Genomic DNA, 14,488 nt, shown 5'->3' on the forward strand with positions numbered 1-14,488 from the left:
CCTTAATCAGCCAACATTTATTGATCAAACTATTCCCCTGACATGTGGTAGGCTCCTTATATACGTTCTCTCTGTTAAGCCTCACAACCACTTTGCTGTGATCCTGGTTTTAGAGATGAGGACATTGATTCCGGTAGGTTGAGTAACTTGCCCAGGGGAACATAAAGAAGTAGAAAAGTGGCCCCTGCCCACAGAGAGGAAGGCATCGCTATGCAGAAAGGCCTGTAACCCAGGCAGACCATGAGAAGTGCGATGGAGGAAGCCAACTTAGGCCAAGCATTGCACAACAGTTACAATCTAGAATGGAAGATGACTAGACGGGAAATGTGTGGAGCTTGTGGACCAGGGCAGGACGGAGGGAGGTGAGTGGACTGGGTTTGCAGGGCCAGAAGACTCAGGCAAGAGAACTGTGGGGCAGGGCTGGAGGGCTAACACGATGCTGGAGGCCTCGGGATGTGCTCAAGGTTTAGCTTCAGGTAACTCCTGAAGGTAGAGAGAGTTATATGTGTGAAGCAGCATGTGTGGAAGATTAATGTGGGAAGACGGGAGGAATGAGAGGGAGGGGCGGGTCTGCAGGCCTGAAGAATAGTCCGGGGGCTCCTGCAGTCCGGCAGGCCATGGAAGTGAGAATAAAAGGAAGGGATGGAAGCTGAATTTGGTGCAGGACTGACTCAAGGATGGATTGACTGACTAGGAGAATGCAGAAAGGTGTGGGAAACCTTTGCTTTTTACCTCTCCACCTCAGACCCTCCAGAGAGGCCCTGGAGAAGAAGAGCGGTGGGACACTGGCCCTCAACCAGACCATTGCTGAGCTCAGTGTGCTGGAGTCTGGCAACATCCTTGAAATCCCTACGCTACAAGTCTTATCTCAGCTGCTTCAATTGGAGGAACGTTTCCCCCATTCAGTAAAAGGAGGGAATGGCTCTTCTCTAATCTGTTAGCTGGAAGGTCTGAAAAAAATCAGGAAATAGCTCAGGGAATATCAAGGGGAGACAGCATTTTTTAGCAGGTCAGGGACAGGACAGCCCAGATTTGTGATTGTCCATCTTTCCTGAACCTTCCAGCATGCAGCCTTCAAGACCAAAGACAGAGAGAAAGGCCAGTATGAAAAAAAAGGTTTGTGAGCCAGTGAGTCGGACGACCGTCAAAGGGCATTCTAGTAGAGCGTGTGAGAGCCACAGAGTTGGGAGCCAGGCCATCTGGTTTTCCACCGAGGTTCTGCTGCTCACTGACGGGGACCTCACAGTCTTCTCAGTGAGAGGAGGGATCGTGGCACCCACCTCGGAGAATTACTGCAGGTTTAAAGCTCTTGAAGAATATCTGAGGGTTTAGGAAAAGGTATCTATTACTACTACTGTGGAATGTGATGCAAGCAGGGCTAAAACAAGACTGGAAGGAGCCGTAGTCCCAGATACTGAGGAATCTTTTAAAGGAAACATTGCAAAAAGAAGCCTTGGCCCAGCCCCATACTTGGATCCCAGCTAGACCCTGCATTTGCCTTTCGAGAACACTTTCCCCTGCATGTGTGCGCGCACCCATGCACACGCATATGCACACAACTGACCTCCAGGTGGTGGTGCCTGGTACCACCTAACACAGGTCCTGGCAGGGTCCCCAGAGAAGCCTCCCAAGAGCAGCTGATCTTCCTGGAGAGAAGGCACTGCTGCCTCACCAAACGTCAGTGTCCCACGTCAACGTCAAAGACTAAAACGAGTTGTCTGGGAAAACAAAAGGGCCCTGGTATAGAGTGGAGCAATGGTCATTTCTAGGAGGTCTCAGTGTAGCCAGAGGCATCTGCATTCTCCAAGTCAGCAGAGAACCCAGATTCCATGTGACAGCATGGGCAGCAGAAGTTCCTGAGGAGAAATAGGGCCAGACATTGGAAAAACCATACCTACTGGTTTGCATCGGTAGCACCAAGAACAGAACTGGGGCTGCTGGTTCCAGAGCAAAGAGTGGAGATGGCCTGTCTTTTGCGTTCACTATCCATGCTGTCTGCAACAAGTGGTCAGACAGACTCGGGCTCATCACAGTTTAGTGGAAAAGACCCTTGAACTGTACTTTCAGGTGCCAGTCGGTGAATTAGTACTGACCTGATCCAGGGAGTTGGGGGAGATTTTCTTAAAGCTAAGTTTTACAATTTAAAGGACTTTTAGCTGTTCTGAGATTGCAGCCTTTCCTAGTGTTTAAACACCCTTTCTTTTATGAAATTACGATGATGCTAAATGATAGGATTTTTATAATACAGTCTTTCCTGCACAATAGAATGTTGCAAGCAATGGTCTCCATGATTTTTTTTAAATTTTATTTTACTTATACAAAAGAACGCCACACCTAGAAACCATTCTCTGACACTAATGTTGAAATTTTAAATTGGATTATACACAAGCTGAGGTTCAGTAATGACCCAAGGCAACAATGTCCAATAAAAATGGAGGTGAGCCTCATATGTAATTTCAAATTTTCTAGTAGTCACATTTTTAAAAGTAAAAAGAAATATGTGAAATTAATTTTAATAACATATTTAACCCAAGACACCCAAATATTATTTTGACATAAGCAATGTTAAAAAAAAAAAAAAACTGAGATACTTCACATCTTTGTTATATGAAGTCTTTGAAATCTTGCGTGTATTTCACGTGCACAGTGTATCTCCATTCCAAGTAGACACATCTCAAGTGCTCAGTTACCACACGTGGCTCATGGCTACTGGATCAGACGGTGCAGGTCTGGGGGCAGTGAGTGTTGAGCCATAATCATCTCCTGAGGACATCCCAGAGGAGATGCTCCTCAGGATTGGGGTAAAGGTTGAGGTTATTAGCAAGCAGATGGGAAATGGAAGCCTTGGAAATAAGTTAGATAATCGGAAGAGAAGAAAGACTGAAAAGAGTATGTCTTAGGAGAGAATTATGCCAGAATTTCAGATGAGGGAAAGAAAAGGAAAACCAAGAGGAAACAGCCTAAGATGATAGCCATGCTAGATTTCATGCAAGCCAAGGAGAAAGAGCCAATCATTTAATGAAATGTATGACCCTCAATGTCAAGTGCTACTGAGATGACAAGAAGGATAACAACTTAAAAGATTCCCTGAGATTTAGCAACATAGAGAAGGAGTAGTGACCTTGGTGGGAGTATTTTGGGGGAGAGAGTGGTCAAAGAGGGAGGTGGCCAGTAACCCTAGGTGGACTGGGGCCTGGGGTCTCTCCGCACCATCTGACGGGGCCCCAAGCCTAAGTACTTGAAGAAAACAGCAAGTTCAATAGCCAAGAACTAGGAGACCTTAGCTCCGTCATTAACTACCACAATGATCTTGGGCAGGTTAAGTCACTGTTCTGGGCCTCAGTTTCCTCCTCTGTCAAAAAGCAGGGAGCTGGAACCAACATTTTATAAACCAGTGTCCCACACAGGTTTATTGTGTCCCACAATTCTGTTTAGTAGGATGTTAAATAATAGGCGTGGCTCAGTACATATAGTGTAAATATTTGAGTCTCTGTTATGTGCAAAGGATTGTATGCTAGGAAGAAAGAAAATGTGCCAGAGTTGGGATGGGGCAGGTCATGAGGTCAAGGCTTGGTAAACAGTAGGCTAGCACAAGTCTCAGAACCTTTATCAAGGCAATGTGCATTGGTGGATCACCAAAAAGGTAATCTGGTACTTTTCCAGGATTTTTTATTTGCAAACTTATTTGACTGTTGTACACTTTATGCACAGAGTATACGCAGACTTTTGGGGATACTGTTAGCAGCTCAGAGTGTAGGGACTGCCTAACCAGAGGATCTCTATGGTCCTTTCCAATCCAGGATTGCAGCAACCCAGGAGTTTATCTGGAGCCAAAGAGAGAAAGGTCTCCGGCTGCTGGGGGCTGCAAAATGAAGTAGAGGTGGAGACTGAGCTTTCAGGAAAGTCTGAACAACATGGCTTCCTATATCATAGTGCCCCTCTTCCCTAGTTAGCCTCCCAGTTTGTCAGCAGAGACCCCTTTGGGCATTCTTATGTTACCAGGAAAATGGGCTTGCAGGGCTGACTTCTGGGATCACCATTCTGATCTACAGCCTACAATTAATGTGATGGAGAAGTGCCCTAGAATTGTCAAGGTGTAGATTTTCTTAGAAATTAGATACTACTGCAAGTAGGTGGCTAAGAAATCCAGGAGAGTCCTCTGAGGGGCAAGAAGTAAACTGCAGACCCAGAGCTGGCCTGACTTATGGATTCAACTAAGAATATTGTGATGGTTCGTACAAGGGAATGCATTTGTTGGTCTCAATAGGCTTACCCTGAGACCAAGTCTCCTGCCAAATGGCCTTGTATTTGTGGAATGAAGGAATGTCCGTGATACCATCTAGGTCAGCCATTTTTTTTTCTTTCTTTAATTTTTTAGACTGCATTTTTTGTTTTTAACTTTTTAAAAATTAATTCATTTTCCAATTACAGTTGACATATGATATTATATCAGTTTCAGGTGTACAATGTAGTGACTAGACATTTATATACCTTATGAAGTGATCACCCCAATAAGTTTGGTACCCATCTGACACCATCCATACATAGTTATTACAATATTATTATAGGTCAGCCTGTTTTACCTGGACTTCTGCAAGAGAATTAAGTCTTAAAGCCTTACAATTTCCATTATCTGAAATGAATTAACTTCTCCTCTATGCACGTGGAAAGGTATTAGTTATGCACCATCCATTGGAGAAGTGAGAAGAGTTACTCAAGTGACTTTTTATGTATCGTGGCTCATGTTGGGAACATCTAGGAGACTTGAATAGATGAAGATTAGAATGACTCCCGAAGGTACTACTGGAGAGCTTCCCTCTGTGTGTCGGGACCACAAGGCATTCCGTCCCTAGCATCATCATGTGGAATGGAGGCCACTAGAGCATGAATAAATGGGTCCCTCTGAGGAATCTGGGGGTACCATTTGGGGAGACTCGTGATGCATTTGCATAGTACTTCCACCAAGTACCCAAGAGAATCTGGCTTTGACCCCAGGGGCATGAGAAACCCTGGTGGACATGTTTTCTCGGTAGCTAAGGATGCTGTATTCATTTTTCTGTTGCTGCATAATACATTACAGCAAACTTAGGGGCTTAAAACAGCGTTTATCATCTCACAGTTTCTGTGGGTCAGAAGTTCAGGCATGGCCTCTGTGGGTTCTTAGTTCAGGGTCTCTCACAGGCAGCAGTCAAGGTATTAACTGGGGCCGCAGGCATCTCAGCGTGGCTGGGGTGGACCCTCTTCCAAGTTCCCTCATGTGATTGTTGGCAGGACTCAGTTCGTCACAGGCTGTGGACCAGAGGCCACTCTCAGGTTCTTGCCATGTGGGTGGGGCTCCCCAACACGGCAGCTTGCTTCACTAAAGCATGCCAGCCAAAAGAACAGAAGTCACAGTTTTTTGTAACCTAATCACAAAAGTGACATCCCATCATTTTAGCTGTATTCTGCTCCTTAGAAGTAAGTCACCAGGTTCAGCTCCCACTCAAGGGGAGGAGATTATACAAGGAGGGGGGTTTGGGGGCCATCAGCTGCCCACCCCAGGGCCCAGCGAAATTCCTCAGCGGCTTCCGTCCCTGCCCTGACCCACTTATCCCCTTCCCAGCTTCCTGGCATTGAATCACATGTTCAGCAGTTCCAAACGTGCCAGTCTCACGCAATAGCAGATCCCACTATTATTTTAGGTGTCTTTTAGGAGATGCAGGATTTCTGCCATACTAAGTGAGGGTGGCTATTGAGGCAAGAAGTAGGAGCAGTACATGTTTATGTGGATGAACAAATTAATCTGCATCTGAAATCGCAGGGAAATGGACGTGAAATAAAAATTTCATCTCTTACGGTGTATCAGTGTTGCCCATGCAATGAGATTAAAAGGAATTTCTGATTTTACAGTTGTCATATGTCTTAGACTTCTTGTGTTTTTTTTTAATTCTAAAAAGTTGAGTTTGAACCTAGAGGCTAGTCACAGATGTGGCATTTTACAGTTTCCAGTCGTCTTCCTTTTCCTCAGAGCTGAAAGCAGGCTTCCTTACACAGAACTGAGCTGAAAATGCCTTAGGTGTTCTCAGCTCTAAATGACTCTAAAAGCTGGCAGCAAGTCACTGTCCATGTCTGTCCTCAGGGAACTGACATTCTCCAAAGGCCATGCGCTAAGAGCTTTACCCCTTCGTCCTTTCTTCCTCACACATACCAGCTTTGGAGGAGGTGTTGGTGGCAGGGAAATGAGGGGAGGAGATGGTGGTCTCCATGAGGCATCTCAGGCCTAGAGCAATGACACGGGAGACGGGAAGAAGTGGGGGAAGTGAGGGAGGATGTACCCCACCTCCCTGCATCTGGGAATCCACAGATTGTCACTCCCTTGGGGACAGGAAACGTTCGCCCAGGAAACTAGTCGTACCCCCACTTTATGGCTTATGTCTGTGTTTTCCTTGGCCTTTGTGGACGTAGAGTTCGGGAAACAGAACATGGGAGATAACCCATTTGTCTTCTCTGCCTGGGTCTGACCTCTGCAGTGTGCACTAGAGCTGCAGGAATGGGGGAGGCAGGGGGGGCGGGATTACGACAGCCCGCAGCTTTGTTTAGGAACAGATGTTCATTGTTCATTAACTCTCCCTCCCAAAGCCTCCTAGAAATCACACCTCCATTCACCTTTTCTGGCTCTGTCTGGGCAATAAGTGGGCTCGGCCTGTTAGCATGTCCCTGTGACAGACGGCTGAGCCAGAAGTTTCCCTGTCTTCCTGTTACTACCCAAGGGTGGCAGCCTGTCCCTCCCTTCTGGGCCGGTCATGCAACTGCTAGATTCTGAGCTCCATAGAATCTGCTCTTGGGGTGGCGATTCAAGTGTGAACACATGGGTCCACGTGGTGCACAGGGCACAGAGTTGACCTGAGTCACAGCCGGATGCTTGGAGCAGTGCTGGCACGGAGACGGGGCTTGGTGACAGGACGTCCAGCCGGCGTGGGGTCACTAGCTGCCGTGCGTGACTGAGGCCTCTCTGAGCCTCAGTCTTCTCACGAGTGAATCCACTGAACACTCGCCCCTCAGAGGGCTCTTAGGAGCATCACATATGCCAGGTGCTCGGGGCAGTGCCTGCTCGGAGGGAACACTAAGGAGTAGTTTAAAAATATTCCCTGAGGTCAGGTCTGTATTGTCATCTGTGTAAACCAGGGAGCTAAGGCGGAAAGAAGTGAAGTCACTGCCGAGCTGCCAGTGACGAAGGCTTGACCCAGTGTGTCCCACCCACCCCAGGCCTGTTGGATGGCCATTACACCACGGTGCGTAATCTTTGTGTGACCTCTCCCCTTTCTCTGACTGCCTTCAGTCTCCCCGCTGGGACACCAGAGCCCCTTCAAGAATTTGTTTTCTCGGACTCGGAGCCATTGTCAGTTCTGGAGGAGCCAGAGCGGATGCCCTTTACATGGACATTTTGGTAATAATGATTAGTTCTCCTCTCTGCTTCAAAGTTATTGAGGCTGCCTCTCTCCATCACTCGCTCCTGTTTTTATGCTCGAGAATAAAATCCCCAGTGTGTATACTTTATGACCACGTCTTTTCTTCCATAAAGGCAGCATGCTGTAGGAGGAAGACTGTATATCCGGGAGTTAGAGGACCTGGGTCCGTGCTCCAGCAGGCATGCCCCTGGCCACCAGAGGCCCCTGTTGAAATGGGGACAATCATAATCATAACACTTTCTATGGGCTGCTGTCAGTTTAATGAACTTGTGCAATAAAATGAAAGGCATGTGCACAGCATTACATTTCTGTGGTAACTGACAGGGACCCTCGCTTAGTGAATTTCTGGCATGCCTAAGTTGGCACAGGTTCAGGTGCAGGGGCGGTACAGGGGTGGGCAGGGGAGCAGTGATTGGCTGGTTGGAGAGATGGAAAGAGACGAAAGAGGGAGAAGCTCCCACCCTGGGCCAGCATCTCAGAACTCTCTCTTGGAAGCAACCTCTGCAAATAAGTGGCACTGAACACTCAAGAAGTTGATGGTTCAGGAAGCATTTTGAGACCCACCTGAATTTAGGAAAATCAAGAGTCTTAGTTGAATCTTTCTTTAAAGGAAAAAGAAAAAGAAACTACACGTGGAAAATCAGCTCAGAGGAGCATGCATTATTCAGGAGCTGCTGTGGCAATCAGGCAGCAGCCTGGGGCTGGCATCTGTCTCCCCACACAGCAGCGGTCCCGCCCTTCCTCCTGGTTCCACCCCCACACTGATCTTTCCTGCTCACTTGCTCTTCTCTCCAGTAAAACCCCTGAGTCTTTAATAAATTATAAACATGCTTTCTGGTCCGTCTGCCGGCGCCAGAGCTCAGTGTTGGCAGACTTTTTCATTCCCCTCGTGTCCCTAATAGATCTCGCTGTTTGATGAGTCTTTTAGATTGCTCTCCGAGAAAGCTGGCTCTCCTCAATGCGTCCAGTTTTAAGGATTTTTCACGGCCTTTGGCCTTGTTGCTGTCAGTGCCCAGTGCTTGTCCCTAAGCGGGGCTGTGGGCGTCCCCTGGGCCTTGGAGGACAGGTAGCTTGTGCACAAGGTTCAGGCAGGTGGGCACCACTCAGCACCAGCCCCTTGGGCTCCTGGGCCTTAACCAGAGTGAGTTCACAGTGGGACACTAGGGACAAATACCAGCTGAGAAGTCACAGGACCTAAGTTCAGCTCTTTGCAGTCACTTAGCAGGCATGTGATCTTGAGAGATTTGGAGCCTCGGCCATCCTCAGCTGTGGAGCGAAGGTTCTCAGAGACTGTCATGAGGGTCACATGAGACAAAGAATGACGCTGGGTACCATGAGCTGTGAGCAGGGGCAGAAGAAAGATATGGAGACGTCCTATGAGCCAGGGTACCTGTGCTTTGAGGTGTAAAGCACCACCCTGCTGCCTGCCCTCCCTGGGCCTGTGCATGCCAAAGGTCCTTATGGGATATATGCCCGACCTCGTGGAAGAGCCTCCTGTCCTCTATCCTGTAGGCACAGGAGACTGGAGTGGGCAGAGGCCCCGGAACACAAGAACTTAGCCTCCAACTGACGCCTGTTATGTCACTAAGTTCTGTCCAGTTTAGGAGACTGGACGGAGTCAGCTCCAAGGCTCCTTCCTTTTCTGAACTATGTGTGTGGTTCTCATCCAGAAGCACCGAACATCGCGCAGATGCTCGTTCGGCCGCTGCATAGTTGTGATAATAATTCTAGCTACCATTTACTCAGCGTCTACAAAACACCAGGTGTTTTGCCTGAAGTTATCTATGGTCTTCACAAGCCTGGAAAGGAGGTATGTCTGCATTTTACAGGTGACAACAATGAGGCTCAGGGAAGGTACATGATGAGCCCTAGGGCACACAGACAGTTTTCAGCAGATCCAGGATTCAAGTTGATATCACAGCCCAGGTTCCTTTCTCTGACATCGATGCCACGTTCTTTGATCTCTCCTCCTCCTCGAGCCACCCAGTGCCCCTCACCTGCTGTTGCACTCAGGTGTGTGTCCAAAGGTCCTTATGCAAGTGCAAGGCAAGTGCAAGGCTTCGTCTCACTGGGGGCCTACTCAAGGCATTTTCCTTCCCCTTTTGTAATGGTTATCTAATGTGCAACAAATCATGCCCAGAACTTAGTGGCTTAAAATAATAGGAATCATTGATTATCTTCATAGTCTTTGTGGGTCGGGAATTTGGAGCATCTGAACTGGGTAGTTTCAGCTTGGCACTGTAGGAGCTGCTGTCATCTAAGGGCTTGACTGGAGCTGGCGGACTCAGGGTGGCTCATTCATATGGTGGGCAAGTTGGTGCTGGCTGTGGGCGGGAGTCTCATTTTCTCTGCCCGTGGGCATCTCCACACAGGGCTGCTTGAGTGTCCTCACTCATGGCAGCTGGCTTCCCTCCAAGTGGCCAAGGCAGAGCCTGCAGTGCTTTTATGACTTAGCCTCGGAAGTCACACACTGTCACTTCCATCATACGCTATTGGTCATACAAGCCAGCCCTGATTCAGGGATGGACGGAGCTATACAGGCATGAGGACCAGGAGGTAAGAATCACGGGGAGCCACCTGGGAGGCTGGCTACCACATCTTTTTAAAACCACTAACGGCGAAGTCGTCAGCTGACCTGGGAATGCATTTCCTGACTTTTTCCCTTTCTCTATGAATGGGCAGGTGGTATACGTAACTCCCATACTAGGTACATGGAGATGGACAAGGCTTCTTCTCTAGAGGAACTCATAGTCAAGTTGGGGAGACAGTCCCAGCTTGAGAAGTGTTGGAAGATATGTGTAAAATTATGGGAGCACAAAGGACAGGTCATTACCTATCCAGGAGAGTATGGAACACCTTTACAGCAGAAAGGGCATTTGCTCTGGGTCTTAAAAGATGAGTAGAAGCTCATCAGGTAGAGACAGGAGGAAGGACATTGCTGCATGCAGAAGTAATAGTGTGAGCAGTGGCAGAGAGTTATGGCAGCATATGAAGCAGCAACTGTGAAAGGTCTTGAAGGCTGTGATAGGGAGTTTGGACTTAGTACATCAATAGCCACTAGATGGCTTCAAGCCAGAGCGAGGCCTGGGCAGAGCTGTGTCGTGGACGGTAGGACATAACTGGCAGGGGCAGAGGCTGGAGGCAGGAAGACTGGTCAGGAAGCTGCCGTAGGAATCCCAAAAAGGAGTAACGGCTCTCTGAGCCAGGGAACGAGAGAGAGGAGGGTGGATTCAGGGCATTTTTATTAGGAGGTGGAGCTGACAGGATGTGGTGAGAATGAGGGCAGCACAGGAAAGCCTGAAGGTCATGACTTACCTTTTCCACTGTCTCTTCCCTTGGGACCTTGCTTCCCTAATTCTTGGCTCCTTGTAGGTGACCCAAGCCCAGGCTGTGCTCAGGTCCTGAGCACAACAGCCCAGCTTTCTCGAAATAAGTTCTCTTACGCAGTGTTTGCTTTCATAGGAAAAAGTGTTCAGAATTATCAGGGAGGCCTAGGATTGAGATTCTGAAGTGTTTTAGGCCATAGACTTCTTTGAGAATCTAGTAAAAAGTATGAATGATCTTCCCAGGAAAAAAAAAGAAAAAGGCACATTTGCATATGTGGCTTTGCAGACCATTTCAGAGGGCTCACAGTCCCCTTGAAGTCCATTCTTGGGTCTCTGGACCCCATTTTAGAAGCCCCAGGCCTAAGAAGAAATTGGAAAATGAAGAGAGGAAATGCTTGACTCACCAAACGTCTGTTCTTTACTTCCTCGTTTAATACTCCTCCCCGTGATTGGACAGCCCTCAAAAAGAGCATGAAACAGGAGGAGGCATTTACTCAGGGACAGCCCCTGGTGGCACCAGCCTCCCTTGGTGGGTTTATTTTCATTATTATAGTAATTTTCAGGCTGCAGGCTACAATTTTCACTTGCAATAAGGTATTAAATTGAGATTACCCCAGATGTAATTGCCATACGAGATCATCGTGGACATGTGGAAATGAATGCTTTTTCGAGATGGGGTTTTATTTATGTCGGGGTTTGGGGGTTCCGCTTCTTTCAACCTGCCAGGTTCAGTGTGGGGGTCAGCGGTCAGGCGTCAGCTTGGTGTGGTGGCCTGGAGCTGCTGGCCCAGAGCACGGTGTGGCCTCCACTAGCTGGCACGGGCACGGATGGGGGAGCAGAGCCCAAGACTCGGGGGCGAGTTTGTGCAGCTGCTAGGAACCACTGCTCTCTAACGGGGGCATGCGAGAAATCCCACTTTTACGGTCTGTATCTCAGCTTAATTTGGCTCCAAGCCCATGTTCCCCTGAGGTGGTAGAAAGTGCAGCGTCAGTCATTCTTGGCGTTTCCCGGTCCCTCTTAGGGCCGGCTGAGGTCCTGGGGTCTTGTCCAGTGCTGTGCGGCTGGGGCCGCCCCACTGGACACCAGGCGTCTGTCCTGTCCATACTGGTAATCACTGCGACGCCCTTGGGTCCAGCCCCTGAGGCCTGCTCTGCCCCAGCGGTCCTCCTTGTCTCCTGTCTTTCCTTCCCCAGATGCACCCTGCTGATGTATTGCAGGGACCTCCCTCCCACCAGCATCATCATCACCTTCCACAACGAAGCCCGCTCCACCCTGCTCAGGACCATCCGCAGGTAAGAGCCTTCCTGGTTGGTCAGCTTCCAGGGCCGGAACTCGGTGTGTCTGCTTGCTGGGGCGACCAGCCTTGGGATAAGAACGTCAGGATTTCTAACGACCTGCAAGGCACTGTGGGACACTCCACGTGCATCCCTCAGTCACTCCTCGCACTCCTGTGAGGCTGGCTATGCTTCCGTTTTATGGGGGAAACACAGAGGCCAGAGGTGTTGGGTGACTTGCAGAAGGTCACTGAGAGTCAGAGGATCTGGTCCCAGGGCCCTTGCCCTTGACTGCTGTGTAGACTGCCTCTAGAACATGAGTCCTAATTTCACAGTTGACAAGGGAGCTGGGGTCCTGAGAGGCTGAGTGCATACCCCTCCCCCGGCATCAGACTGGGATTAAAACTCGGGTCTGCCAAGAGCTGCCTGTCCCAGCACCTGCCTCTCCACAGCCTCCCACAGCTGCCAGGACCCATGGTGCAAATCAGAGCAACCTGACACTCATGGCGAACATTTGGTTTCTCAGCCACCACCGGGTGACAGCCCTGTTGCCACTCGGGCCTCTGCGTCCGCCCTCAGCTCCGTGTCTACGCCATGCCCTTGCTCTCATAGGCACGTCCTTGGTTGTATGGCCTGTGGCCTGCATGGGTTTTTGAGAAGCAAAAGTCCCAGCAACAGCTCCCAGCAGAACTCCCCTTAAAACACAGATGACCACAGAGACTTGGCCAGGAATCCTTGCCCTGGTTGGTGTGGCTCCCCTTCTCTATGCCATGCCCCTTCCTCTCATCTGGAGCCCCTCCCACGGGCTCCCTTGCCCCTAACACCATCTGGCCCACCCTTCCTCACTAGTCTCTAGCCTTATTGTCATCTTGGTGATGGTGGTAACAGCAGCCACTGGTCACTAAGTCCCCTCGTGTGCCGACACCTCAGCTCATGCTCTCCATTGGGGAGGCAGGAAGCCAGCATTGTGCCCATTGTACAGCTGAGGACACTGAGACTTGGGGCTACTAAATCAAGGCCTGCTGTCACTCAGCTACCACTTCCTAGCCGTATGACCTTGGGCAGGTAACTAACTATATCTATAAAGATGGCGATAAAAGTGTATTAGATGTTTCAAGTCCCATCACATTTCCCACAATAAACTTTCCTTTTAGCAATCTCAGGCACTATCCTGGGACATTTGGGGGGCATTGTAATATAATATAATATGGAGGCCCCAGGCCCCCCAAACTTCCCTAACACTATGTTTATGTTCTTGGGGGCACTTCAGCTGCTGCCCTCAGACTCATCCCTTTCAGCTCTAAGATATATTTCTCCTCTTCCAGCTGCTCCTCAATCTCTTTATAATAGTAATAATGATACTTTATAACAATAATTAATAATAGTAATAATAATAATGACATAATATGCTGAACTTTAAGTCTGCAGAACACCTCACTTCAGTTGGGGCCCCATCTAGGGCCTGTGAAGTTGGGGTGCACATGGTGAATGGAGGCCCAGAGCCACGGGCTAGGAAGCATAGGAGCCAGGACTCAGGTTTCTGACTTCCTGGATGGAAGAGGGGGCAGCTAGGGGTGCTGTGCCCAGTGCCTCTGTCCACCAGCCTGACGGAGAGCTGCCCCCAAGGCCCTGGTGCACTCTGGGAGGGGATTGGGGCCCACCAACACCATACTTTACAGAAGGAACCCATGCAGTGCCAGACTACATACCGACCTCTGCTGGGAGCTTTGCTGAGAGAGGTGTGGACCTATTTCCTGCCTCTTAGGAACTTCCGCTGTGAGCCAGGCCCCCAGCTCAGACCCAGGTGTGGTGCAGGAAAACAGCAGAATGGGGGCCCGAGAGCCACATGTGAACACATGGATGTTTACATCATCAGCAGGCTGGCTGGAAGTGAATTTTAGGGGTAGAGGCAAGGAAGAGTACTTCTAGAAACTTCTGGAAGTTGCTACCTGGCTAGGTATCATTTGCTTTGGGATGATTCTGTACCTCCTTCCACTCCATACCCTGTTGCACAAATAAGTCACTAGCCACGGAGAGGGGACTGAATGAGGAGCACTTCCTATCTCACTTAGCCATCGATGAAAGGATCTTCTCTAAGGATCTTCCGTCTTTCACATTCTAGAATTCTGACGGCCTTGTGCCAGGCTCTCAAAAGGGAAAGATGCTTGAGGAACTGGAGAGGACTGTCTCTCTCCTCCCTCCTGCAAGCACTTGGCCAGGCCGTCACCTCTCTGTCCATATCTGCCCAAGCCCTCTGGCCCCGGGCTCCTGAGTTAGCTGGGGGGCTGCAGGCTGGAAAGGTGCCCACGAGGGCACTGAGAGCCCTGCAGAGACTTGATGGAGGGCTGGTGGGGGGAGGGAGAGAGAAGCACAACGTAGATGAGTTAGGTGACTTTTCTCACTACAGGAGAGAGGAAACAAGCCCCAAGGAATGGTTTAT

General features: G+C 49.3%; 1 protein-coding gene across 3 annotated transcripts in view; it reads left to right on the forward strand.

Annotated features, from left to right (window-relative positions):
• GALNT14 (polypeptide N-acetylgalactosaminyltransferase 14) overlaps nucleotides 1-14,488 on the forward strand; it is a 189,474-nt gene that overhangs the window by 130,669 nt on the left and 44,317 nt on the right. For all 3 annotated transcript variants that reach the window (XM_033124225.1, XM_033124226.1, XM_033124227.1), the window contains exon 3: nucleotides 11,968-12,066. In XM_033124225.1, the coding sequence (XP_032980116.1) occupies nucleotides 11,968-12,066 (99 nt within the window). The remainder of the gene's footprint in view (nucleotides 1-11,967; nucleotides 12,067-14,488) is intronic.

The sequence above is a fragment of the Rhinolophus ferrumequinum genome, chromosome 13 (assembly GCF_004115265.2).
Source record: "Rhinolophus ferrumequinum isolate MPI-CBG mRhiFer1 chromosome 13, mRhiFer1_v1.p, whole genome shotgun sequence".
Classification (NCBI taxonomy): domain Eukaryota; kingdom Metazoa; phylum Chordata; class Mammalia; order Chiroptera; family Rhinolophidae; genus Rhinolophus; species Rhinolophus ferrumequinum.